The sequence below is a fragment of the Candidozyma duobushaemuli genome, assembly GCF_002926085.2.
Source record: "Candidozyma duobushaemuli strain B09383 chromosome Unknown A_B09383, whole genome shotgun sequence".
In the NCBI taxonomy this organism is placed as follows: Eukaryota; Fungi; Ascomycota; class Pichiomycetes; order Serinales; family Metschnikowiaceae; genus Candidozyma; species Candidozyma duobushaemuli.
In genome coordinates, this window is record NW_020289901.1 from 2,963,416 (window position 1) to 2,989,697 (window position 26,282).

The 26,282-nt window shown below is 47.6% G+C and overlaps 9 protein-coding genes across 9 annotated transcripts; 6 read left to right on the forward strand and 3 right to left on the reverse strand. All coding sequences in view use genetic code 12, as the record gives it.

Moving 5' to 3' along the window:
* Window positions 1-184: 184 nt before the first annotated feature.
* Window positions 185-1,453, forward strand: CXQ87_001338 (uncharacterized protein; the record flags this gene model as incomplete). The annotated part of the gene is made up of 1 exon (XM_025479878.1): window positions 185-1,453. One exon carries the CDS (start codon window positions 185-187, stop codon window positions 1,451-1,453), a length of 1,269 nt encoding a protein of 422 aa, XP_025339351.1.
* A 131-nt stretch (window positions 1,454-1,584) lies between these two features.
* Window positions 1,585-2,781, forward strand: TIF5 (translation initiation factor eIF5; the record flags this gene model as incomplete). Its single annotated transcript, XM_025479879.1, has 1 exon — window positions 1,585-2,781. One exon carries the CDS (start codon window positions 1,585-1,587, stop codon window positions 2,779-2,781), a length of 1,197 nt encoding a protein of 398 aa, XP_025339352.1.
* Window positions 2,782-3,741: 960 nt separating this feature from the next.
* On the reverse strand, window positions 3,742-4,488 carry CXQ87_001340 (cleavage polyadenylation factor subunit; the record flags this gene model as incomplete). The annotated part of the gene is made up of 1 exon (XM_025479880.1): window positions 3,742-4,488. One exon carries the CDS (start codon window positions 4,486-4,488, stop codon window positions 3,742-3,744), a length of 747 nt encoding a protein of 248 aa, XP_025339353.1.
* Window positions 4,489-4,609: 121 nt separating this feature from the next.
* INT1 (Int1p) lies at window positions 4,610-9,970 on the reverse strand (the record flags this gene model as incomplete). The annotated part of the gene is made up of 4 exons (XM_025479881.1): window positions 4,610-7,342; window positions 7,366-9,432; window positions 9,519-9,853; window positions 9,904-9,970. The coding sequence occupies 4 exons, from the start codon at window positions 9,968-9,970 to the stop codon at window positions 4,610-4,612; spliced, it is 5,202 nt and encodes a 1,733-aa protein (XP_025339354.1).
* A 3,899-nt stretch (window positions 9,971-13,869) lies between these two features.
* ECM331 (Ecm331p) lies at window positions 13,870-15,099 on the forward strand (the record flags this gene model as incomplete). Its single annotated transcript, XM_025479882.1, has 1 exon — window positions 13,870-15,099. The coding sequence occupies one exon, from the start codon at window positions 13,870-13,872 to the stop codon at window positions 15,097-15,099; it is 1,230 nt and encodes a 409-aa protein (XP_025339355.1).
* A 1,203-nt stretch (window positions 15,100-16,302) lies between these two features.
* Window positions 16,303-16,812, forward strand: CXQ87_001343 (uncharacterized protein; the record flags this gene model as incomplete). Its single annotated transcript, XM_025479883.1, has 1 exon — window positions 16,303-16,812. The coding sequence occupies one exon, from the start codon at window positions 16,303-16,305 to the stop codon at window positions 16,810-16,812; it is 510 nt and encodes a 169-aa protein (XP_025339356.1).
* A 1,659-nt stretch (window positions 16,813-18,471) lies between these two features.
* UAP1 (UDP-N-acetylglucosamine diphosphorylase) lies at window positions 18,472-19,899 on the forward strand (the record flags this gene model as incomplete). Its single annotated transcript, XM_025479884.1, has 1 exon — window positions 18,472-19,899. The coding sequence occupies one exon, from the start codon at window positions 18,472-18,474 to the stop codon at window positions 19,897-19,899; it is 1,428 nt and encodes a 475-aa protein (XP_025339357.1).
* Window positions 19,900-21,770: 1,871 nt separating this feature from the next.
* Window positions 21,771-23,672, forward strand: GUT1 (glycerol kinase; the record flags this gene model as incomplete). The annotated part of the gene is made up of 1 exon (XM_025479885.1): window positions 21,771-23,672. One exon carries the CDS (start codon window positions 21,771-21,773, stop codon window positions 23,670-23,672), a length of 1,902 nt encoding a protein of 633 aa, XP_025339358.1.
* A 512-nt stretch (window positions 23,673-24,184) lies between these two features.
* Window positions 24,185-24,988, reverse strand: CXQ87_001346 (uncharacterized protein; the record flags this gene model as incomplete). The annotated part of the gene is made up of 1 exon (XM_025479886.1): window positions 24,185-24,988. The coding sequence occupies one exon, from the start codon at window positions 24,986-24,988 to the stop codon at window positions 24,185-24,187; it is 804 nt and encodes a 267-aa protein (XP_025339359.1).
* Between the last annotated feature and the right edge of the window lie 1,294 nt (window positions 24,989-26,282).

Sequence of the window (26,282 nt, forward strand, 5' to 3'; positions counted from 1 at the left end):
CATCCACCTCCACCATCACCAACCACACTCCACAATCCTCCCCCACATAAATCCCCCACATAATCCCCCAAATCCCCCAAATCCCCCAATCTTCCCCAATTCTCCCCCAAGCTGCCTCTACCTCTTCTTGTCTCCCCCACCCTACCCATCTCTTCGTCTCACGTGGATGCTTTTTCGCATATCAATGAACCACTCTCTTCTGGGCTTCATCGCCACAACCCACCAGGCGGTGGCCTACTACAACCTGTGGCAGCTCCAGCAGCAGTTCACCATCAATCCAAAGGAGAACCTGGCGGATATAGCCCGCTTTCCCGAACCCAGCGAGATCGACTTGTATGTTCTTCCAGACAAGTTGAGACAGCTCGTCAGGCTGTACATCAGACTTATGCGGTCAATTCATGTTCAGAGGGAGATTGACACGGCTTTTGAGAATTTTCTTACTTTCATGGGCGATTTCAATCGTGTGGCGGAGGTATCCTGGAACTGGATATGTCCTGCTTTGATCAGCAGCAGTAATGAGCTTCTTCTGGTGTACCAGGTCAGGTCCAAGAGCAAGACCAAGGAGGAAAACGACGAAAGCTTGGAAAAAGTCGCCACCATCGTCAACAGACTGTTCAAAATCTGCTTGACCGACAAGTCGGTGGACCCTGCTACATCGAAGAAACTGTGCATCCACTTCTTCCTAGCGACCCTCATCAAAATCTACTTCAAGCTCGACCACATTGAGCTTGCCAAGCTGATGGAAAAGGCACTTATGGGAACGAATTCTGCCATTCCTACAATCATCAATTGCCCCGTCCAGTACAGAAAGCACGTCGTCACCTACTTGTATTATAGTGCGCTCTTATCGCTAGACGATGCTGAGTATGCTTTGGCGGAGGTGAAGCTCCTCACAGCATGGGACTTTTTGCTGTGCTACAACAGACCTCAGAAGGTCCAGCCGCATCTGGAGAAAATCTTGATGCTTGTGGCGCCTTTGAAGTACTTGTCTTCCCGGAAAAGACTCTCAGACGATGTTTATGAAAAATACCCCAGCCTCAAGTACATTTACAAGGAACAGCTCCTCAAGTCCGTTCGTGAGGGTAATCTCGCTGCATTTGACGAGCAGCTCCAAAAATTCCACACCGTCTTGCTCAACAGACACATTTACTTGTTGGTGCTCCGACTCAAGCAGTTGTGCTACCTTCTGCTCGTGCGCAAAACGGCCAATTTCTACAAAACCATCGACGACAAAACCCCGCATATCGTTCCACTTGCCTACTTCCAAAAAGCCCTTGATTTCGCCCAGAATGGCTCGGATCCGTCCAAGGAAGAGGCATCTGTGGAGCAGGTGGAGTGCATACTAGCGAACCTTATCGCTCAGAAACACATCAAGGGCTACATCTCCCACGCCAACAGGTGCATTGTTCTCCTGAAATCAGATGCATTCCCCAGACCAGCTCCTCTGAGCTAGTCTCCAATGGCTGGATCGGCTCGAAACGGGGCCGTTTCATCTTCGTCACGTGGGATGGTGTACGGGTGTCTCCATGCTCACATCAGAGAGACCTTCAAAAAAATTCTCCAGTTCATCCTCCACCATCCGCCATGTCGTTCATAAATATCTGTCGTGAGAACACCGACCCGTTTTACCGTTACAAGATGCCTCCGATCCAGTCCAAGGTCGAAGGTAGAGGTAACGGTATCAAGACTGCCATTCCCAACCTTAGTGAGGTTGCCAGAGCCTTGGGCCGTCCTCCAGCTTACGTTGTGAAATACTTCGGTTCCGAGTTGGGTGCACAGACGAAAATCAACGAGGAAGATGATAGATTTCTTGTTAACGGTGCCCACTCTCAGGCTGAGCTACAAGACTCCTTGGATGGCTTCATCAACCGTTTTGTGCTCTGTGGCGCTTGTAAAAACCCCGAGACCCAGATCACCATCAAGAGCAAAGGCTTCTTGCAGAGAGACTGTAAAGCCTGCGGTCGTATCACCGACATCGACTTGAGACACAAGTTGTCCTCTTACATCTTGAAGAACCCACCCCCATCCTCCACAGGAAAGAAGGCCGCTACCGCCACCGCCAACGTTGTGGGAGGTGGTAAGTCCATTTCTGATATTGCACAGAGCGCCGACGGCGACGCCGCTAAGCAAGCCAACGGTGACGACGACGACGACGCTTTGACCAAGAAGATCAATGCTGAGGCTGCTGCTCTCGCCAGCGAAACCGTCGAGGTTGCTGACGACGACTGGGCCGTCGACATGTCTAAGGAGGCCATCGAGGCCAGAGCCAGAGAGTTGGAGGGCCTTTCGCTAAATGACAGCCAGACCAAGCTCACGGAATTCGGTGAGTGGGCCTTGAAGGATGCTGGTGACGACAAGGACGAGTTGCCATCCGACATTGATCTTTATAAGAAGATTGTGGAGTTGGAGCTCTTGGAGAAGCCAGACGTCATGCTCGTGTTGGCTCAGGTTTTGTTCGACGAAGAGATCCTTGAGCAGCTCGATGAGCACAAGGGTTTGTTGGCCAAGTTGATCAACGGTCAGAACGACTTTGAGAAGGCTTTCTTGGGTGGTCTTGAGAGATTCTTGGGTTTGGAGAAGCCTGAGTTGATTCCTCTCGTTCCAAAGATCCTTGTCAAGTTGTACGACCTGGAGTTGGTTGGTGAAGATGAGATTCTCAACTGGGGTTCGAAGGTGTCCAAGAAGTATGTTTCTAAGGATGTGTCTAAGAAGGTGAGAAAGGCCGCTAAGCCTTTCATTCAGTGGTTGAAGGAGGCCGATGAGGAGTCGGACGAGGAGTAAATAGCATTGAGATTGGCGTGCCAGGACTACGCCTATAGTTAATACACTACGGTACAGAGCAGCGATAGTGGTATTTCTATTGTAATTTGTTGGCATTTTGGGATGATGGGTCGGTTGAAGAACATGATTCAACCCAGTAGGTCGTCAAATGTGCTCCAAGGTTTAGTGTTGTAAAATGGTCATCGGTATATCTCCTATTTTATGGAATGTGATAATCAACCTTATTCCTTTGTTTATGTATTTCATTTCAAATTTACTTCTTTTGAATTCCTTTTGATGTAAGCTTTCGAAGGTTTGGGTCGAAATTTGGCATGACTTTTTGATTTTTACGATTTATTGTGACATTGGTGAGAATCATACAAATTGATCTGTGATATTTTAAATCTACACAAAGCAAATTCGAGAAAAAAAGAAACTGTTTCATATTTATCATGCCCTAATGAATATAATTTAGCTCCAGCATGACAGGTTCCTTCCTTTTAGGTGGATTGTTCTTGGTCTGCCAATTCTTGCACTGGTGCGAATGAATAAATCAGGTTTCCCTAACATAGTGCAACTAAAGTCATTCTACAGGCAAGTCGTGTTCTCTAATTAGCTGAGTTTCATTTTGGCTATGTAATGCTGGGGCAGCCAATCGATATTTCACGATCTATACGTGCGATCTGGAGAACATCATCAGCCATCACTTCGACCCTTTATCTGCGCTTAACGATTAAAGGCCCCGAACTAAGTCGATTTCGAGAGCACAGAATCACCTAAAAAATCCTTCGAATTCTCAAGGGGGCAGCGGAAGTCAATGCCTTGCTTGGTGCGGTAGGTGTCCGATGCTTCCAAGCTTGAAACATCAAAGGCGCCTATTACCAGGGCGTCTCCATTATTCCTATCACAGACACCTCAATGGGTCGCCTATGTGTCCTTCAACAACCACAAGCATTCTCAATGCAGCATAATCCCCCCCTCTTAACGCTTGGGCGGCTGGGGCGAGTTCCTGAACCCACGACCCCGCTTCTGGCCCTGCTTGGGACCCTGCTGTTTCTGCCCGCTGGGCATATTAGGCGGCATGTTGCCCATGTTCGGAGGCATTGGCATGTTGGGCATATTAGGAGGCATGGGCATATTGGGCATTGGGAATGGGAACATCGGCATTCCACCCTTGGAACCGCCCATCATGTTCGCCATAACCTTCTGAGGGTTGAATTCACCCCGTAGCTTGTCTTGCTTGTGGCAGTAGGCCGTCCATGTGAACTCGTCGAATCCGTAGTTGAAGTAGTCCAGGATATCGGCACCGGGGATACGCCAAGGCTTGTCCTTGAGCTCGTTTAGATCCACCTGCGTTAGCGGCTTCCCGTCTAGCTCTGCCACGCTGTTTATGTCCACCAGGGAAGCACCTTCGTCTTTGCTGACTTCAATGCCTTTTGCTGAATCTCCCTCTTTGGTTTCTGCTGTGCTGCCCACGGTGTCGTTGAGGGCGGCTGTGGAAGATGAAGTCGTGGTTGTGCTGATTTTGGGCGCCAGGTCACCAATCACAAACTCGATATCGTCGTCTGAAGATTCATCTTCATCTTCATCTTCCTCCAGTTCTTGCGGCTTTGGTTCTTCTGGCTTTGGTACCTCTTTCTCTGGCTCTGTTGTTTTTTGTCTCTTGGCAGACGGTTGCTCGTCCTCAGAGCCATATAGATAGGCGTCTTCGTCTTCAGAATTGGCCATTACGTGTGATTGTCGTTTGTTGATTTCTCATTATGAACTATGTTATACTATACATCCGTGCACCATCACCGATGGCTGCGAATCGCTACCATATAGTGGCTGCGAAAAATAGGCCTATGGCCTAGCTTGCAAAAGACATGATGGACCGGGGACGAGGTTTGCCCACATTGTGTTTTTGCATAATTTTCACCCAAGGTTGTCTTCTGAACTTGTTCCTGTAGACAATCTCCTGGATGGCCGTGATCCACTTGACTTTTTCGTCCTTGTTGGGAGCGCCAAAGTCAATGATCTCCCCGTTTGCAAAGCGGATCTTGAATGCGTTTTCCACAAGCAAAATGTCACTGAAGTTTCTGTAGTTTGACGATGAGCGGTTCATGTTTTCCTTGTCGACATAGATGACCTCCACAACCTTGGCCAAGTTGATCTTGGCCCGTGTCTTGTGTGAGAACTCAGAGTGTGCAATCATGTTGGTTCCCGAGAGCTTGAAGAATCTCTTCTTCCACGACTCACAGTCACCACCCTCCTGGTGCAAGTAACCTTCAAGGCGCATGGACTTCTCAGCTCTCAAGTCGTCAACGCTTTCGTAGGCGGTCTTGATACTGGTGGGCAAGATCTCGTAAGGCTCAGTTCTAGGAACAAAAAGCATCTTCACCTCAAGCTGTGCAATTCCGTAAGGCTCATATCTAGCACCATTACCACTCTTGGTTGCCCACTCGTTGAAACAGTTGAGGTTGAAATTGGTAGCTGTACCTGTGATTTGATCGACGTACTGATCCAAATCAACGTAGCACCTGGCGAAAGAGCCATCGTTGGCAATGACATTGGACCAAGGATCCTTGACCTCCTGAGGCACAAACTTGGTAGTAGTGACGATCTCCTTCGAGCCGAACATACGACCAATTTTATTGTTTGACCTCACGACTCTTCTTTCCTTGATCTCCTTCATCGTCTCTCTTGGCTTGTTGTAAGTTGCTTTCATTGTCAAGATGAACTCCAACGATTCGCCGACGGTCAATTCAAACTCCTTACCGACGTAGACAGCAGACTTAGACATCTTATAGTTTGGAGTCTTGATGCAGTGAACACCATTGTCCAATGTGATATTGAACAGGGCATTCTTCTCCTGAAGATCAGGAAGGGAGATGTTCTTCATACCCATGACACGCAAGAAGAGTTTACCACGTTCCTTAGGTGGTTCTGACACAGCAGAAGCAACTCTTGTTTGATCAGCAGATCCCGCTTTGACGGTGTTGTCCTCAAGAACCTCAGGACCAAGAGACTTTTGCTCAGACTCAAGATCGCCCTTTGTAGAAGGGACAGAGACCGTGCTGAGTGCAAATTTGTGGCCCTTTCCATCTCTAAGCTTGTTGTTGATGATCTGGGTGCCATCGTACGAATCCTGGTTTCTGTGCTTCTGCTCAAGTTTGATTCCAGTGACTGAGTTTCCGCTTCTGACCACCTTGATTGGGGAGCTGTTGACCTTAATTGGAGACCTTGGCTGCTCTCCGTTGTCCTTGTGAGGAGAGATAATGACCTTCACAGGTGACTTGTTCTTCTCATCTCTCTTTGGCGTACTTGGGCTCAGTATGTTAAATGCACCTGGAATAACATTGAGTTTGCTTTGATCTGTCTCACCCAATGGGACAAGATTTGGTTGTGCTTCCTTCTCATTATTGGTTTCACCTGATTCTGGGAAGCCCACATATTCTGGTTCCGGATCTGGAAGGAATGATTGCTCACTGACATCTTCCACCTTTGCACTAAGCTCCGGAACAGCAGCGGCTTTGGCGAATGTTTCGTGGTCCACATCTAGAGCGACTGGCTTGGCAGAAAGCTCGTTAGAAACATGCTGAAGCTTCACGCGGTTATCAATGATCGAAGATAACATCGAGGAATGAAGCGAAGCCTTCTGTTGAACGTGATCATAGTTGGCTGCTTGGTCCTGAACGATTCTTTGGTTTGCGCCGCCGAACTTAAGCTTGCTGTACTCTTCTTGATTCATAGAGTGCTTCATTTGCATAATCCTTTTAACGTCATCTCTGTCCATACTTGGTAAGGTCTTCATGCCGCTGGCTTTGATAGTTGGCTGAGTGTCTTCAAAAATGTCATTGTACTGATTCTTTGGAGAAAGTACAGAGTTGGAGCGCTTGATCTCGAAGGATGGAACATGGAATCTTGACTTCTTTGGCCCGACAGGAGGCTGAGGAGTAGTAACAATCTCACGGCTGTAGACTCTCACAGGTCTCAACGTGCCGTAAGCAGATGCCGAGCGACTGATGCTAGAATTGTGAGCACCATCTTGCGTAGACATTCTTGAACCATTGCTCAAGATTCTCGTGGAATTCATCGTAGTATCATCACCCTTCATCAAACCTTCAAATTGTCCTTCCAAACCAGAAAGCTGAGAAAGCTCAGGCAAGAACCCAGATACATTGAGGTCAACATGGTCAGGACTGACAACTCTTTTGGATACAAGATTGACCTCCCTAAATTTCTTGGGTTGTAATCTGGATGGGATGCGGTATTTGTCATACTGGGACAAGTCTGCCGTGTTGTAGTTCAGAACAGAAGGCACATTGTAGAACAGCGAGGAAGGCTGAGGTTTCTTGTTCTGGCGCTGCTTTCGCTGAGTGTGCCAGATAGAGATAAAGTCAAGAGCCGCCCTCTCTTTGTCATGCTCAGCAGAAAGGGATTCCTCGAAAGACATTGATTTTGCGGAACCACCAGACGAAACTCTATATCTCTCTGTCAAGTCAGCAAAAGAGGCATCATTGGTGTCAACTTCGGGTAACTTGATATCGTTTGGAGGATTAACATTAGACGAGTTAGCAAGCACACTTGAGTCACCATCGCTCTCGCCAACATGCCCCTTTTAACACCCTTGGTCGCATCAACAACTTCATTAACTTTGACGGGAGCGAGTGACCTACCTAAAGGCATGTCGGACGAATCCTCAAAGTTGTCAACCGACAGAGCCACGGATTGGTTTTGCATAATCTTTGAATACCTGTTAGTGTGATGCGTGGTTGCCAACTTCTCCTTCATTTCTTCGGTATCCTCGTCATCGCCCTCAATGCCCGAATCCTTGATATGAGTGTCCTCCTGGTTGAATTTGATATCAAGTGGAGATACAGTTGGAGTAGGCATCAACAGGTTCATTGGTGACTTCACAAGCTTAACCTGGTTAGGAGCAGCTTTAACGCCTCTGGATGCAATGCCGACATGGTCAGCGGTATGATCATTATGGTCTAGCGCAAGCTTGCTAAGATCTTTCGTCTCGAGCAGAGATGATGTTCCATCGAAAGTTGGCATGCGTTGTTCGGAGTGTTCATCCAGATGTTCAGCAATCTGGCCGGTCGATGGGGCATCAGCAGAAGTACCAGAATGCGTAACAGCTTCTGGTTTACCCAATGGATGGGCCTCAGAGGTACTTCCCGCAGGAGTTTCCCTAGATATTTCAGCAGAGGGCTCAACTGCTTCATGGTTCGAGACTTCCTGACTTTGCACATTACCGGTAGCAGCGGTCTCGCTTTCAGCTTCGCTGAATTCTGACTCAGGCTCTGCTTCATCATAGTGTTCGGTCTTGACTGGATTTGCTTCCTCATAAAGGCTTTCAGGCGAGATTGTTCTTGTTTCGGCAGGAGACACTGGCGCAATGTAGGAGGTTTGTGGCTCTTCCTTGACCTGTGGCGTTTCCTCAACAAAGGATTGTTCCTCATGCTTGACAACGGGGCTGCCAGTCATCAGATATGCATCGTCCTCCTCCTCTTGCTCTTCTTCGTCTTCCTCCTCGAAGTGACCTTGTTGAACAAAGGAGTGCTGCTCCTGCTTGACAAAAGACTCTTCCTCTTCCTTGATGGAGGGCTCAGACTCGGCTCTCACCATCAGGTTCTCTTCCTGCTTTACAGCATCAGAGGACTCCTCCAATTGTGGCAGGGGTCCTAAAGCTGGAAGCTCCAGTGAAGAAGCCTGAATGTTGTGATTTTCGGGCTGAACTTCCCGGGAAGCTTCCGACTGAGAAGCCTTCACAGCCTCATTGAGTTCGTGGTTTGATGCAGAATTGAGAAGATCCATGATCGATTGTTTGGTGGAGTTATACGAGTGATCGAAAGAGTCCTGGAATTCCTCAGAGATTTCCGAATGCTCGTCTTCATATCCCTCGTGTGGTTTTGCGCCGAACGTAAGCACACCCGATTCGTCGGAATCTTGATGCTTCACAGTCGAAGGAAACAAAACATCAGCCATATGATCAGGGAAGCCTTTGATCCCGTCATTAAGCAGAAGGCCCGGGCTTTGATGAGCTACATTTTCGGCCTCCAAGTAGCGGTTTGAGGCGGCAAGCGAGGGAAGCAGCGATTGCGACGAACCAGCGGAACGCAATTGCACATCCTTCGAGTCAGCAAGCATATTCAATGGATTCTCAACCTCCGGATGGTTCAATTCCATGTGATGGGAGAGGCTGTGGATGTTCAGCTCAGTCTCATTAGCTGTGGCGTACTGTAGCTTGTCCAAGTGGTCCAAGTGGTTGTCGAGATCGTCGTGTTGTTTCAGGCCCAAGTAAAGGTCCAACTTCTCGTGGAGAGACATCTTGCTGAAGTTCTTGTGGTTGACACGGTACTGGGACAAGGCGGCCGCGTCCACATCGTCTGGAGCGTTATCCTCCTCGTTTGCACGGCCCAAAAGAGAGGTGATGGTGTCGGACTTGTGGGGAGGTGGAACTGGAGGCAGAGCCGTGACCAGCTTTTCAGGCGATCCCTTGGGAACCTCGGACCATGTGTGCGCCATCTGGGGAGGCAATTCGTCCTCGATCCTGGAGGTCAGGTCGTTTCCAGCAGGGTAGTGGTGGTGAACCTCCAAGTCCGCATCTGGGAAAGCGACCGATTTGCGAGGAGAGGAGCCCGGGGTGGTGGGGTTCTTCATGATCAGGCGGGCAGGGAGGCGGATCTCTCGTCCGGGTGGTGTAGCGTTGTTGGGGAGGATGGGTGGTTCAATGTTGTGAGAGAGTCCATTTGGGGGATATCTTTGGGGACGAAGTAGGAGCTGATTGTTTTGGTGAAGTTGGCGTCGGTGGCGAAGTTCCGGTCGAAGGAGTCGGCGTTTTCGTTTTCGTTGGCGTCGTTTCCATTGTCGTCGTTTTCGTCGTTTTGGCGTTCGCTGTTTTCACTAACATATGTATCTGAGCTGGAGTTGAACTCTCTTCGAGCCAAATCGAGAGCCTCTGGATCCTGGGTGTGTGGTTTGGAAGGAGGCGCCATTTGAGGGAAATTAAGTGGTTTGGTGGGCGACGTCGAAGCAGAGAAGGAAGTATCAAAATCGTCTGCTAGTGCCTGGGGGTCCATTTGCTGAAGCAAGAGATCCACCGAGCCTGGAGTTAGAAAATGGGACAATGGGGGTGTGAATGGAAGATATACATACGGTTTTCGTGAGTGAAGGGGTCGTCCATGTCGTGCAAAAGCAGCTGGGCTTCAGGCAGATGGGACATTATTGCTTTGTAGATGGTATTGTTGTTGATGAGACGAATTGGGCGAAATGTAAACAGTCACGTGACATCTACAAACATCTGCCAGTATGCTGGCGAAGGTCGGGAATGCGTCCGATTAGGGTAGTGGTGGGGGTTGTTTCAATGATTTTGATTTAATGGTATTCTTCAATTTATGAAAAGTGGCTGATAAAAAATTACTAATAGATAAGAAATTTTTCGGATGATCGATGCCTTTTTTTTTGGGACCCCGCTGGGTGGGACCCTGGGCCTGGATGTATCGGATACGCGACTTACAATGGAGGCCAAGGCGACGAAAAGGGAAAAATAGAGAAAACACGGCTGACAAGGTTCGGCGAAAACGGAGCTTATTTTTGACGTTGAAAAAAAAAAAAAAGGATTTTGCGTTTTTTCAAAGTGCATGCGTTTGTGAAGAATCGAAAGACGTATTTTTTGAGAGGGCGGTTTGATGCTGGTATGTTGCCGATGCTGGAGGTGCAAAATGGAGATTGGAGATTTTCAGGATTGGCGCCATCCATCCCGGGGTAATTGGTGAAGGGGAGAATGGAAGTGGAAATGTGGAATTGGTATTTAAAAGGGAGTTCTTCTGGTTCAAATGAGGTGCGGTTGATTTGAGATGGAAAGGTCGAGCTGTAGGTTTTATGGGATCTCGAGGTTAAGAAAAATTTTTGACTTGTGGCTATTGGGGGTTTGGAATCAAAAGTGAAAATCTCAACGGCGGATCTCAATGTTATTTCCTTTTCTGATTGCTTCGATCATCGAAAATTGGTCTGTGAGTGTCAGATCGAAGGTCTGCTTTGGGAAGCTAATGCATTGCATTGCAGTTGTGGGCAATTATTTCACGGTTTTTACGAAGAAGAAAAAAAAAAAAAAAAAAAAAACAATCAGCATATCCATTAACAGAGTATGTAAGCAGATGATATCTGATGTGCTTGGTGGAAAGGCTGAAAACCTGACGCATACTTGGTCGACTAGATGCCATCGATCTAAAAGCACCGTCAAACGGCAAATCCAGACCTACCACCACAATAGATATAAGAATGCTACAGTAAAAGTAATTGGCCGAGAGCCCAGACTACATTCTGCGAAAGACAGATATTCATTGACTAAAAATACTCAAGACAAGGGATAATCGTAAAAACAAAAGATGCTTGTTTAACACTTGCAAGAAGATTCAGCGTTGCAGGTGCAGTTGGCACAGGTGCAAGTGTTGCAAGTACAAGATTGAGTTGGAGCGGCCATGATGTTTTTTGTTTGTTGATAATTGTTTGGTGGAGATCGATAGAAGAAATCAGCCTCTACTTATACTTCGAGAGTTTTGCCACTGAGCTTTTTTCGCCCGGGGTCATTTCTGAGCTGTTTCTGCCTGAGTGGTTTTTGCCGAATGTGATGAGGCACTTTTGCGTACCATTGTGCATTGCGATATTTGTGCCCAGACCTTATCAGCAGCAATGCAGGGCTGTGAAAGGGTCCAGAAGAGGAGATAAGAAGGAATTAGAAGAAGATGAAAGCATTTGGTTTAGGTGTGGTGGCAAAGTGGCAAATTCGTGACATCTTTGGGAATTAGTGGAGGGTGTTAAGGTTCCAGAGGATTCGGTGAGGTTACAATGGAATAACTGAACGTCATACGGCGTGATTTGGAGAATTCAATATTGCTTGTTGGTTTAGCTGGGGCAATTGGCTCAAAAGATGGCATCTACAGTCATGCTTAGTGGGTTGGATTTTGATTTCATGAGAAAGTCCCAGCAGCAAGTAGGCCAACAAGAAAATCTCATCTTGAAACCTGCTGCTTGGACATTGCAGCACGAGCATCCATTGGGGGTCCTCTCGTCGAGACATCATGAAGAAGAAGGAAATTCGACTTGATCAATAAAGAAGTTATCTCCCCATGATGGTCTCCTATTGAATTTGAAGAAGAAAGTTTTTAATTCCCCACATGTGTGGTGGCTGCGAAATCAGGGTTCCCACCTAAACTTCACCAAATGGGCTGATTCCATCACGAGTTCTCTCACTAAAAAGAGGACCAGAAGAGAAGAGGAGAGAAAAGCAGTAAATGCTGGAAAAGGCGGTGATATTTCGTTGTCAGAAGTGCCAGTGCACTGATCAATATGTCACCACGAGGAACCCATCTACGTCAGCGTACCGAAAAAAAATTCCCTTAACGAAAGGCCCCGTCCCCTCAAAATTCAAAGACGAAAAAAGTACCAAAAGAGCAACCAGTCCACTTTCCTTCCTCCAAATACGCTACTTCCATGCTCAGACTGGCTGCGAAAAGTCCCCCACCCCAAGCTCCAGAAAAGCCAACGAGCCAAAGCCAACCTAATACTAAAAAATATTAAAGCCGCCAAGAAATCACTGCACCACCGCAATTTCCAAAATCGACCCACGAGGTCTTACCAATGCCAGCAGGCTTTTACGGATTGTCAAGAGAGCCGTCTGGGGAATCCAGCAAGGCTGAACCACAGCACAGCCCATCCGAGGGCATGTCGCACGAAGCCCCCAAAGAAGCCATAGAATTTTGATTTAAAGCGATCGAAGACTATTTTAAGCGATTGAAGACATGATTTAAGGAAATGGATTTAGGTGAATTGTTGAAGAGCACAATGCAAAGGAGGGGCCAACGGCGAGAATGTGGGGCCGTTGCACCCGCGGTGCCTGAGATTTGACACCTCGTGGAGCGATGTCGTGGAACAAGCCCCAGCGCCGGGCGGCAGTACCCTGACGAAGCAGGCAAGCCAAATAAACAGAGGCTGCGGGGGCCAAGCAGAAAAACAGACAAAGAGGGAAAACTGATGAAAGGAAAATAAAAATAGAGGTTGAAAAGCCAACGGGTTGTGGCTGGTTTGTGTGGTTCATTTGCAGCCGTAGGGTTGAGATGGTTGAGGGTTGTTTGGGCGGGCCCAGGCGGCAGGCGGGGCGGTAGTGAAAAATTCCCGGGCGACACAGGCTGGTGGGTTTGGTGATCCGAACAAACTCTAACTTTTGCTAGTCTTTTGTTATTTTTTTTTTTTTTTCATTTCTCTACTTTTTCAGCGGCTACTAATGACGAATTCACTGGAACCTCTGGGCCTTCACTTTGCCGCCTCTTTCTTCAAATCAGCTCCCCTGGGGACCCGAAATCACCGCCTGCTCGCGCCATTCAGCCCTGCCTGCCTCGGCCCGCGACAACGTAATTAGGCCCTGCTGCCGCGCTGGATCCTGTCCTTCGGACCGGCTTCGGCACCCAAACCCGAACAATTTACCTTCAAAACACAAACCTTCACAGCATTTAAAAAGGCGTAGGTTTTTTTCTTTATTTTCTTGCCAAAAACAGCGTAGGCTCGCCGGGCCAGCCAGCATGCAAAAACACCTATCCAGCCCGCCTCATAACCATACGCACCGGCTTTTCACAAAGCCATTTTTCACTTGCTCTCTTTCGCCGCAGCCCGTTTTCGCACTTCATCAACTGAAAGCTAATCGACTATTGTGATCTCAGGCACCGTGCCACGCTCTAGCGCCTCGTGTAGCTCCAAACTCTTGGCGTTGGTGGCGCTTCCACTCACTTTCAATAAAATATATATATAAAAATAAAGAAGAAAATCAAATGATGAAAAGCTAAATGTCGTCGAACCACAGGGCCTTGACCGAATATCCCTCCATCCCACAGCCGAGGTGGGCTGTGCTATACCATTCCGGTGTTTGTGTTGACAGCGCGCCCCCGGCACACCCCCGGTGCGGCCCTCGGAAAAGACACCGCTATGTAGGACACGGTCACGTGACCCTGTCAAAACCTCACGCGCCGGTGCAGAATGTCGCTGTCAGTTTCGCAGCCATTTAGCTGCGCCAAATCCACCTGAAACTTTTTTTTTTTCTCCTTCCTCTTCTTTTTCTTCGTCTTCACCATGTTGCTTCAGTCTCTCGTTTTGGCCTTGGCTGGCTTCGCCGCCGCCGCAGACTCCTCCCAGAAGTGCTCCTACTCCACCACCATCCTGGCTGCTTCCGCCGTTCTGGAACTCGCCTCGTGCCCTACTTTGGACGGTACCATTGAAATCACCGGTGACGCCATCGGAAACCTCCAGTTGGGCCAGGTTGAGACCGTCAAGGGTGACATTAACATTTTCAATTCTTCCTCCATCACCGAGATTGACTTTTCCGGCTTGGGCAACATCACCGGTTCCTTGTCTTTCGATGCTTTGACCCAGTTGCACGCTATCCAGTTCAACAAGTTGCAGAAGGCCAAGGAGTTGTCCTTCATCTCCTTGCCATCTTTCTCCAGTCTCAACTTGAACTCGGGTCTCGCTGAGGTGACCTCCTTGACCTTGTCCGACACGGCCATCTCCTCTGTCGACAAGCTTTTGGAGTTTGACAACATTGGTCTTTTGAACATCAACAACAACAAGAACGTTTCCTCCATCGACTTGTCGGGCCTTAAGACCGTCTCCAAGGGCTTGACCTTGTCCTTCAACTCTGACAATGCCACTGTCAAGCTTGAGAACTTGATCTGGGCCGCCAACTTGACCATCCAGGACGTTGGTGACTTGTCCATCTCCAACTTGGAGTACGTCAACGGCTCCTTCCAGCTTGCCTACAACGGCTTCGACGAGGTTTCTTTCGACAACCTTAAGGAGGTTGGTTCTTCTCTCCAGATCTTCGCCAACGAGGAGTTGACCGCCTTCTCCATGAACAACTTGACCGAGATTGACGGTGAGCTCCGTATCTTCAACAACTCCAAGTTGGACGAGCTCGAGCTCGAGTCCTTGGAGACCGTCAAGGGTGCCATCAACATCAAGGGCGACTTTGGCAACTTCACCTTGGACAACTTGAAGGAGGTTGACGGTGACTTCTCCGTCTCTTCCGACAACGAGGACTTTGAGTGCAAGCCTTTCATCAAGTTGCACGACAACAAGAAGATCAAGGGCCACAACTTCAACTGTTCTTCTCCTTCGTCATCTTCTGCCGCTTCTTCTTCCTCCGGCTCCTCCAAGAGCTCTGGCAGCTCTGGCTCTTCCGGTTCCGGCTCCTCCGGTTCTGGTTCTTCTGGCTCTTCCAGCAAGGGCGCTGCCGCCGCCTACGTGACCCCAGGCATGATTTTGTCCTCGGTTGTTGGCTCCATCATTGCCCTTATGATCTAATCGGGCCCTAATTCGTTTCAATGTACAGATCCACCATTCTACCGTAGCCCACATGCTCACTCGATTGACGCTATTAATTACTTGTAAACAAGCGACATGGTCGGAAGTGGAATCAAGTAAAAGCCGTTTATGGTGTTTTCAAGCAGGGCGCTTAAGCGAGTAAACAAACACGCTCTGGAGACGAGATGAGGCGGGTTTATAAATGTCGTGGCGGTCCAAACTAAGCATTGTGGTTTCCCGGAAAAATCGTGAAAACCGGCCCTGGACGCTGTAGGCTTCTGCCGCTCTACCTTGTATTTATTGTGGTTTGGTGAAAAGCGGATTTTTGTATTGGGGTTGTTTTGGGGGTTTCGTCACGGTGGTGTTTTGAAAAATTCGACACGCTTTGTTTAGGTGAAATGTGGGGCGGAAATTGGTCTCGTGGGTTGTTTGGAGTGGTTTCATGTTGTGGTGATGATACCAGTTGCCGAGACCTGGTCCAAGTTATAGGGAAGTGAAGCAAAAAGAGAAGAATGAAACGAAGAAAGTAAAAAAAAAAAAAAGGAAAAAGAACACAAAGAAAAGAATAGAATAACTAATTAAATCGACTCAATGGCATCCAATGGGGTCCTTTTAACGGATAAGCTATCTCTATTCTCACTGCTGTAAGTGTGGTTGTATGTGACCCACCACTACTCATACTAAAAGTTGTCCTAGAGAATATCCCAAATTTTAGAATGATTGGTTATAATAGCCAATTGGAAGATTTCTACAAATCAGAAGGCAATCCCTTTTCTGAGCTCATCCAATACAATCTTTCATCAACTCTCGACACCCCAGACCATAAGATATACGAGTATCACCCAAAGATATTCACACCATTGACGACCAAAAAAACAATGCTTTTGGATCGAAACTACACAATTGGCCCCACCCTTCAACCTAGACCCCCAAAAACGTCTTTTTCCCTCCTCTCCATAACTTCCACAAACTCACCAACTGCATAAGAGATACCACTCCCTGCGAATGCCTCAACAACTTCATCGTAAACAATCTTCAATTTCTATTTCTTTCTTTAAAAGCCTTTGAGCTCATCAACGCATTCATTTACGCCAAGCAGGACGCCAAGATCCCGCCTGTGCATTAGCGAGGGACCCTTTGTTTGATAAACGACGTATTTACTACCAGCCAACTAAAGCAATTCTGAACTCTTCATCTTTTGCAATGCTCTGGAGAAAATTTGTGGATGCTCTTTTTGCAGCCACCTTGACTGCTGCTTACTGCAGAAGAAACCCTGAAACTGGCGTGGAAGAAGACTACGTCAATGACGATCCTACTAAAGCCGTGCCCGTGTGTAACGAAAAATTGAAGGTCAATGCTACGATTTTCGAGCCCGATAACACCATTTTGATGAACTTCAATACGGAAACCATGTGGGCAGTGTTTTACGAAAAAAGGGCCAACAAAAGGACCATTTTGAGATCCTACGGCGAGTGCTTGATGGAGCAAGGTATCGAGATGTTCAGGCTCAGTATGTTGCCGTTTGATGAATTTTCGGAGAATTACAAGGAGGCCCCCAAGAACTGTGCAGAGCTCCGTAATCCTCCAAAACCAGACATCAAGACCATGGAAGAGGGGTTCGTAGGTGGAGGATACCAAGGTATGCGTAATGGGGCCAGGGTTGTGGGGGTCAATCCTCTTTTTGTGGAGCATCCCGTGGAATCGATGTTCTGAGAAGGAGGGTGATTTGGAGTCCCATGTTTCTGGGTATTCCATAAGAATTGCACGCATTGCTTTCTGATTTTGCAACTTGAGTTACTGCCATTGGGACTGTGACGGTTCCATCAAAATGGCTGGCTAATTAAGCTATACAGAGAAGCCATGTTGTTTGTTTAATTAGTTTTTGTTCGGATCAGAGACTGAGTCAGGGACTCTAGAGGACGGTCGGCCCGTCAATTGATTCGTCAATTGATCTTGATTCGTCAATTGGTCTAAATCCGTCAGTTGGTCTAAATCCGTCAATTGAGCTGATAAATAATACGTGAAGAAGAGGAATTCGCTTCTTGTGATATCGTGAACCAGGCTTCTTCTACGGCTGCTATAGACTAGCTCAAAGCAATGCCCCCTAGGATGTAGAGTACACACCAATTTAGTACAAAGAGAACAGAACCCCTCTTGATCACTTCTGATCAAACATTCAACATCTTCCACCTCGTTGAAACACCACTCGAAACACCACTTGAAACATCCCTCAAAGCATCCACAATTTGCAACCAACTGTCACCACCTGTAACCACATGTCACTACACGTCATCCCAAATAGGAAATTTCAGCTTCCCTAATAAAACCCCCTGTCAATCCAGACCAATCCAAAAGAAAAAAAAAAAAAAAATAATAAAAAAAAACCACTTTTCAGCGCCCCTCCCAATTAACTTTTTCCATGTCGTCCGGTCTATTGTGCTAGACGAGGCCGCATGGGCGCCTGCGCCAGGGCCACGGTTCTCACGCATCGAAGCCTCCGCAAAGAAGGCCTCGGAGACGGTAAAAGCAGAAAAAGAGAAATGAAAAAGCATGTTCAGCCAATCAGATTGTAGGATTCAAATTGCAGAACGAAAAATCCAAAAAAAAAAAAAAGAAAATTCTGCATACTCCCGCCACCGCCGAGCCAGTTTTGGATCGGCCGTGTTTGTTGCCTTCTATTTACGGGCCCTGCGCCTTCGGCTAAATTTCGCTCACCGGGCTGAAAAGTGAAGAATGTGTGATTTTGGCGGCGATGTGGTTTTGATATCTTTGAAATTCGTATTCTGAAATTGAATATTCTTCAAAATCTTCTCCTTCTCTCCCTCCACCCCGTTTACCTTTTATTGTTCCGCCCCTTTCACAGGGCCCAGGTGCCTCGATGGTTCCTGCCTCGATTATTGCGGCCTGGCCAGATCGGATCGCCAGAACGTAGCATCTTCTGATTTGCAAGACGGCGGATTTCGTGAATGTTTAAAAATAATATCAATTTTTTGAAATGCTTCTAAAATTTGCCTCGACCTCCCCCTTCCATTGCGCCTGCCTCCCCTTTCTTGCTTCCTTGGTTCTTTTCTTGTCTCGGCCTCATTGCGGTGCGGCCGCGCTGTTTTTGGAATACCACGCCTGAAACCAAAAAATCCCCTGAATCCCGGAAAATCCCCAGAATACACCGCCAAAACCACATGTCCTGATTACGAAAATCCCCTTCCTTGCCCACCACAGACCTCCGATCGCTTGAATCACGGGTGTCTCTGGCCGCACTGTATGCACACCGCATGTTTTGGCGCCTTCCCGATTCGATAAATTACAATCCGCGACAGCTATAATTATCACGGTGATCTTGCCAACAACTACTTCTTTTTTTCCAAAAACACCATGGACCAGTTCAAAAACGCCGGCCAGAACCACATTGTGGCTGCCTACGAGGCGTTGCCTGAAAACGAACAACAGGTTTTGTTGGACCAGCTCAAAGCCATCGATAACCCAGAAAAGCTCGTGCAAACCGTCCAAGAAGCTATCCAGTTTTCGAAAGCTGCCGGCGAAAAGCTGTTTGCCCAGCTCCCCCACGAACTGACCTCGTCCACGATCGAACAGACACGTGAGCATTTGGACCGCTGGTTCGACATTGGCTTGGAGACGATTGCCAAAAACGAGGTGGCTGTTCTTCTATTGGCTGGAGGGCAGGGCACACGTTTGGGTTGTTCTGATCCTAAGGGCTGCTACGACATTGGCTTGCCCCTGGGCAAAACCTTGTTTCAGATCCAGGCGGAGAAGATCTTGAAGGTGCAGCAGTTGGCCAAGGAGAAGTTTCCCGAATCTAACCCCAAGGTGCAGTGGTACATCATGACCTCGGGCGCCACAAGAGAGGCCACGGAGCAGCATTTCGAGAAAAAGGACCATTTTGGCTTGGCCGCTGACCAGATCACGTTTTTCAACCAGGGCACCTTGCCATGTTTCTCGTTGGACGGCTCCAAGATCTTGATGGGCTCGAAATCGTCAATCTGCGAGTCCCCTGATGGAAATGGTGGTCTCTACAAGGCCATTGCCAAGGCCAACCTCTTGGACGACTTCCGCAAAAAGAACATCAAGCATATCCACATGTACTGCGTGGACAACTGTCTTGTCAAGGTGGCCGACCCGCTTTTCTTGGGTTTTGCTATCGAGCGTGACTTTGACTTGGCCACCAAGGCCGTGAGAAAGAGAGACGCCGCTGAGCTGGTGGGTCTTATTGTTTTGGACGAGCAGACCCAGAGACCCTGCGTGATTGAGTACTCTGAGATTTCCAAGGAATTGACCGAAAAGCCCGATCCTTCGGACCCCGCCAAGTTGTACTTGCGTGCTGCCAACATTGTCAACCACTACTATTCCGTCAGCTTGCTTGAAAAGATGTTGGACACCTGGACGTCGTCGCAGGAGCACTTGCCTTTCCACATTGCCAAGAAGAAGATTGCTTCTATCGACTTGGAGTCTGGCGAATTTGTCAAGCCCGAGCAGCCCAACGGCATCAAGTTGGAGCAGTTCATCTTCGACGTGTTCCCCTCTGTGGCCTTGGACAAGTTTGGCTGCTTGGAGGTGGAGAGAGCCGAGGAGTTCAGTCCTTTGAAGAACAACACCTCTGCTGCCAATGACAACGCCAACACATGTAAGAAGCATTTCCTCGAGTTGGGTACCAGGTGGGTGCGTGAGAACGGCGGTGTCGTTCCTGAAGGCGCCTTGGTGGAGGTTCTGGGTTTGACCAGCTACCACGGTGAGCACTTGGACCAGGTCAAGGGCAGACAGTTCAAGGACGGCGACCAGATTTAGCATCACCCTCGAGCATCATAGAGTCATAGCATGCGGGTGGCCATGCCCGTGAGACGGAAAACTTGTTTAGAATTGCATTCAGATACGACGGATTTGTAGAGAGGGAGGAGCATTAGGGAACTTTGATGATAGAGTTAGACAGACCAGTAAATAAGGTTTAGGTATTGATACCCAAGAAGTCTTAAAGTGATATATTGGATTAATAGGAGGAATTCAGAGATATCAAGCTATTGTCTCAAACGGTGACTTTGAGTATTCATCCAGATAAATTTGAAAAACCCTATCATCAAGGAAACCGTTTGCAACAATCTGGTTTAAGCCACATTGCAGGTGCACTTCGTGTCTGCAAACGAAGCTTTAGTCGGGGCTTTGATGAAAACTAGTGAATCGTCACAAGCAGTTTAAAGCACTTTTCAAAATGGAATGACGATTTTCAAAACTACACAGAGATATCAAAGCATCAACTTCCCTCATTTGATGCAATTCAGCATTCCTAATCGTTAAGAGCTAATCAGTTCCGAGCTAATCAGTTTGAAGCTGATTGGCTAAAAGCTATCTGGCTACGGAGTAGCTTCTCAGATAGAGCTGGTAGATGAAAGAATTGGCATGAAAAGTGTTCAATTCTTGAACTTCAATATTTTGGTGGATGCCATCTCGCAGTATCAAAATCAGATAGTCTCGAAGTCACCGATAAATTTCCACTGCGAGCCCTAATTCCCCACCAAAGCTTACCAAAATCCATCACCAACCAATAAACCAAGCCACTTCTCCAACTTCCATCATCCACAAATCAAAACAAAATCCAACAAAACTCAAAAACCCAAACCCCAAAACCCAAAACCCGAAACTCCCGAAGCCCTGTTCGCCCACAGCCTCGACGTATTTCTTGGGTTTCGCAGCCAATGAAGGGCTCGCGCCCCAGACTACCCCAGATCCCCATTTTCTCGGCGTAATCTCGGGCCCGGTGACAGCAAAACAAAGAGACGGGACGGAATTTTGATAAGAGATTCTTGGAGTTTTTGGGGGACTTTAAAATTTTCAAAAAACACGGATTTTCGCCAAACACGCCGAAGGTGTTATCTGAGATTTTTCAGTGAGGCGGGCCGTTGAGCCAAGGCATACCGAGAAGAAACGGTCATCGTTTTCGCCTGGCAACAAAAAGATTTGAGAATTTGGAAAGTGCCGAAGAATTTTTGCTGAATTGCTTCAAAATCCAAAAATCGTGCCTCCTTTGACCCGCAAGGGACGCCATTTCCACTGGGTTTGCAGCCATCACCGCAAGAAACCCACGGTTGCTGAGACAGCCTCGTTCAACGCCGCAGGGCACGGAGTTCAGCTGGAATTTTGCAAAATCATCAAAATCAAAGTCTTCAAAGCCTTTTCATAAATTTCACTGCAAATTCCCCGAGAATCGCCCCGGGCCTCTAAAATCCCACAAAACGCCCGCTATCTCGAACCCTACTTGCATGAAGCACCGAGGCGGCTGTAGATATGAACGTGGAGACCTCACTCAACGAAAACCTGCCAATCGGGCAGGTTGAAAAGAAAAAAAAAATAATAAAAAAAAAGCAACTACTTTATTCCTTCTCTTTTGATCTTTTTCTCCTCGGAAAATCGCCCAAATTTTCATCTCTGGCTTGGCTCACTTGCGGTTGCCATCGGCGCGACCAATTTATCAACTCCAACTACTTTTCTTTCCACCGTTTCTCGTTCATTTTGCTGCCACGGCCCTACACGTGCTAAATTCGTCGATAAACGCCGCAGAAACCCCGAAAGTATCACCGGCGTGACCTCGAATTCGGAAATCCTCGTCATTTCTTCAAGAAACCTGCCCGACCCACTCGACGAGATCCAATAGTCTATTCATCGGCATGCCACGTCGTTCTTCCAACGCCCCTTCCAACCCCGTCGTTGCCACCATCGACATCGGCACGACCTCCGCTAGATGCATCCTTTTCGCCAAAGACGGCACCGAGGTGGCCAAGCACCAGATCGAGTACTCCACGTCGGCGTCTGAGGCGCCTGAAACGTCTCTGAACACCGACCAGTACCGTCGTAGGTCCTCGCTTATGCGCCACAACGAGCCCATTTTCACCGCCGAGGGTGTGGCCATTCTGATCACCGACAATGTCGAAATTGAGAACAATGCTGCTTCCTTGGGTCCTACCCTTCGTTTCCCGCAACCGGGTTGGGTCGAGTGTATGCCCGTGCACATCTTGGCCAACGCCGTGGAGTGCTTGGTGGCGTGTCTTATCACGTTGCGTAAAATCAACCAGAACCCCGACATCAAGATCAAGTACAAGGTCAAGTGCATTGGTATCGCCAACATGCGTGAAACCACGCTTATATGGCACAGAAAGACAGGAAAGCCTTTGTGCAACGGTATTACCTGGACAGACACCAGAACGGCCGAGATTGTGGAGCATTTGGAGCACATGACCGACAAGGAGACCAAGGACGCCATGCACGAGAAGACAGGCTTGCCATTGTCGACCTATTTCTCTGCTGCCAAGGTCAGATGGCTTTTGGACAATGACGACACCATCCGTGAGGAGTACGACTCTGGCGAAGGTAACTTGATGTTCGGTACCGTCGACACCTGGTTGATCTACCACTTGACCAAGGAACGCTCCTACGTCACCGACGTCACCAATGCCTCTAGAACGTCGTTCATGAACTTGGAGACCCAGGATTACGACGAGGAATTGCTCGATTTTTGGGACATTGACCCTGAAAGAATCCATTTCCCCAAGATCGTCTCTTCTTCCGAGCACTACGGTTCTTTTGCCGCTCCTAACCTTTCCCACTTGGGTTTCCACAACAAGATCACCCAGGACGCCTACGACATGTTGAAGACCATCTACAACGTGCCCATTTGCGGCTGTTTGGGTGACCAGTCGGCCTCGTTGGTGGGTCAGATGGCTGTGAAACCCGGTTCTGCCAAATGTACCTACGGTACCGGTTGTTTCCTTTTGTACAATACGGGTGTTCGTAAGTTGATCTCGGACCACGGTGCCTTGACCACGTTTGGTTTCTGGTTCCCTAACTTAGACGGCGAAGACGGTAAACCACACTTTGCGCTAGAGGGTTCCGTTGCCGTTGCTGGTTCCATTATCCAGTGGTTGAGAGACAACTTGAAGCTTATTGACAATGCCAAGGACATTGGCCCATTGGCCTCGCAAGTGGACAACTCCGGTGGCGTCGTTTTCATTCCTGCCTTCTCTGGTCTCTACGCTCCTTACTGGGACCGTGGTGCCAGAGGTACCATTTTCGGTATGACCCAATACACTTCATCCTCTCATATTGCCCGTGCCGCTCTTGAAGGTGTTTGCTTCCAGGTGCGTGCTATCTTGAGAGCCATGGCTGAGGATGCTGGTGGATCGAAGGATTTCTTGGAAGAAGCCATGAGCACCCAGGCTGAGAAATCGCCATTGTCGACTTTGGCCGTTGACGGTGGTATGTCCAAGGCTGACGAAGTTCTTCAAATTCAGGCTGACATTCTTGGGCCCTGTGTGGATGTCAAGAGAGCTGAAAACGCCGAGTGTACTGCCTTGGGTGCAGCCATTGCCGCTGGTCTAGGTCTCAAGGACGAGAATGACCGTTTGTGGAAGAACTTTGACGAGGTGATTGAATGTTTGAGCGGCAAAGACGGCGACTCCAACAAATTCAAGGCCGTCCAGCCCGATGCCGAGAGAAGAAAGAACTGGAAACGCTGGGAGAAAGCTATCGAGAGAGCCAAGGGCTGGCTCGAAGAAGACCGTAAAGACGAGTAGTCCGCTTTATGTTCCGGCGACAATAACGTATATAATGCCCAAGCTTGATACCTTCTAGAAGAGTGAGTGTAGGATATGTAGGAACGAAGAAGGTTAGATAAGACACTGATAAGGGAGTCGGGATGAGGCCTTGGAAGAAGCAGATTTCGAAAGTGAGGGATATCGAAGATGATGGAATATTTAAATTTCTTGGTTGCATGGTAATTGCATGGTGAGGAATTATACCACTATACGATGTATATTAAGCAATAAGAGGTAGGTAGAGTCAAAGGCATACATTTTTTTTCTAGAATTATGACAATTTAAAAAGAGATGATCATATGGGACCGACGAATCTATCATCTAGTTGAGTCGGAAGTTCACTAGTCTATTGACTCACAAGACACAGCACTAATAGTCGTTCTATCGACCACAACCTTCAAATTCGTTTGATGCCCCTTACAAATTCCTTTACTTCAATTATATTAATTCAAATTTTCAACTTTTCAACCCATCTGTCCTTTTCTATAAATCTACCTCGAGTGAAGCACAGACTCGTCCAGGTCGTAGTCCTCATCGTCTGATACATATGCATCCACCACCAAGGAGGAGTCCAGCTCCTCACTGAGAAGAATGGACTTGTTGGTGTCGACGGGCTCGGACTGGAGGTTTTCAAACATGAACGACGAATCAGCAACGTCCTTTTCTTCCTTCTTGAAGCCCAAGAAATTGCGGGCAAAGTTGGACCCTTTTTTCGTGAATTCCTCGAGCTCCGCCTGCTGCTGGTCCATTTTCTCTTTCACGTCATTCAAAAAACGGTTGTTCAAGATGAAAGACGCTTTTTGCTTCAAGGCTGCTGGTTCTGAGGCGAAGATGTTGGAAGCCCTTTTCCGGAGCGCAGGCTGTGGAGCCTGGAACATCGTTGATACTTTTTTTGTAAGGTTTCTGACCTCTGTGAATGCCTGATTTTCTGGTTTTTCAGACGCCTGGAGCTGTGCCTGAAGCTCCACTATTTCGTATCTCACAAGCTCGGCTTGGTTTTCGAGTTCCATGAGCTTCGCCTGTTTCTGAGCATACTTTGCCAAAATTTCATTTCTTGACGGAGACCTAGCTGGTTCTGGCTGTGGAGGATGGACATTGAGAATCAGTCTTTTGCTGGTGACCTTAGGCAGTGCTGGAAGAGGTCTGGTACGGTTTTCCCTTTTTGGTGAAAGTTGGAGCTTACAGAGCCCCGTGGACTCCAGAATGACCCTATTAGAGGGCCTCAAAGGCTGTCTGACAGGAGTTCTGATTTCGGCCATGGAGAAGAATGGTGCTGTGGCAGATAATGGGGACATCCTGGTGGTAATTTGATGTCTTTACCGGATTGGGACGAAAGGTAAACAAACGAAGGAATTAAGCGACAGGGGTTGGATTGTGAGGAGGCTTGAGAGGTTGAGAGAAAAAGTGGCTTTTTGGCTTTCAGGGGAATTTGGGAGTTTTGGGGAATGGGGTGTTGGGTGGGTTTGATAGTGTGGATTGAGATTTGAGAATGTGAGAAGTGCAGTGTGAGTAGATGTGGGGAGGGTGATTTGATGAGGCAAATGGGCTTTAAAATGTTGTTTTATTCTGCCTTCGTGTTTAGGGATTTATTCATTAAGCAAAAAAAAAAAAAAAATAAAAGAAAAACAAAAGGAAAAAAGAAACGCTTGATATCGCCCTGGGGTATAGTGTACTTCGTGGTGAGGCCTGTTGATGTAGTACTAGGCAAGGTCACTAGGGTAAGGAGAAACTTGAGCATGTTACATTTCAATTAAGAGATAAAGGGAAAGCTCGGCATTTTTTTGCCTTCAATACTAACTTTTAGAAGAGCTGATCGCTCATTGACTATGAGAACTTATTGGATATCTTCAAATGTAGACATGAACATCCACCAAACCATATGGCTAATTTTTCTTCTCGAAGTTGTATTCTCAATGAACTTATCCTCGCTTCCATTCTACTCATGCTATTTAGATGGCAATGCCTACTGCTACATCTGAGGTTTGTCTGGAATCCAAGCACAGGCAGGTACTTAGACTACCTATATCAGTACACCGCTAGAACGTCACATAGACCAGCGAAGAAGGAATTGATTTTCGATAAAAAAACATACACCTGGAGGACTTCCTCGTTTGTGCACTGGACCCAATCACCTAGCTTAAAGCAGCTCGAATATCCAGCAACCTTGTATTCCTGGGTACTAATAGGTAAATCACAAATCCAATTATAGATTGAATACGTCACATAATTATTCATTAAGAAACATGCTGGATGTCGCTCTTGAGGATAGGGTACTTTGACCTGTTGATGTAATACTACGCAAGTTGAGAAGAGTGGTGAGAAAGTCAATGATGCTTATTCGAGAGTGAAGAATAAAGGCTCAATTTGTCGAGCCGACGGTTCTGAGACCTGACTGTTGAGTTGCTCTTCTTACTCTGAATACTTTTCTCGTTGGTTTACCACCAGCTGAAATCTCACTGCAAAGCCATAGAACTCCACCTGTCTTTGGGTTTGACCTCTTGAACGCAACTCCTCATTTATTTCAGACGTTGTGAATTTCAACAGAAGACTCCCCATTGCATTTTAGTCACTTAGTGTTTGTATTTAGAG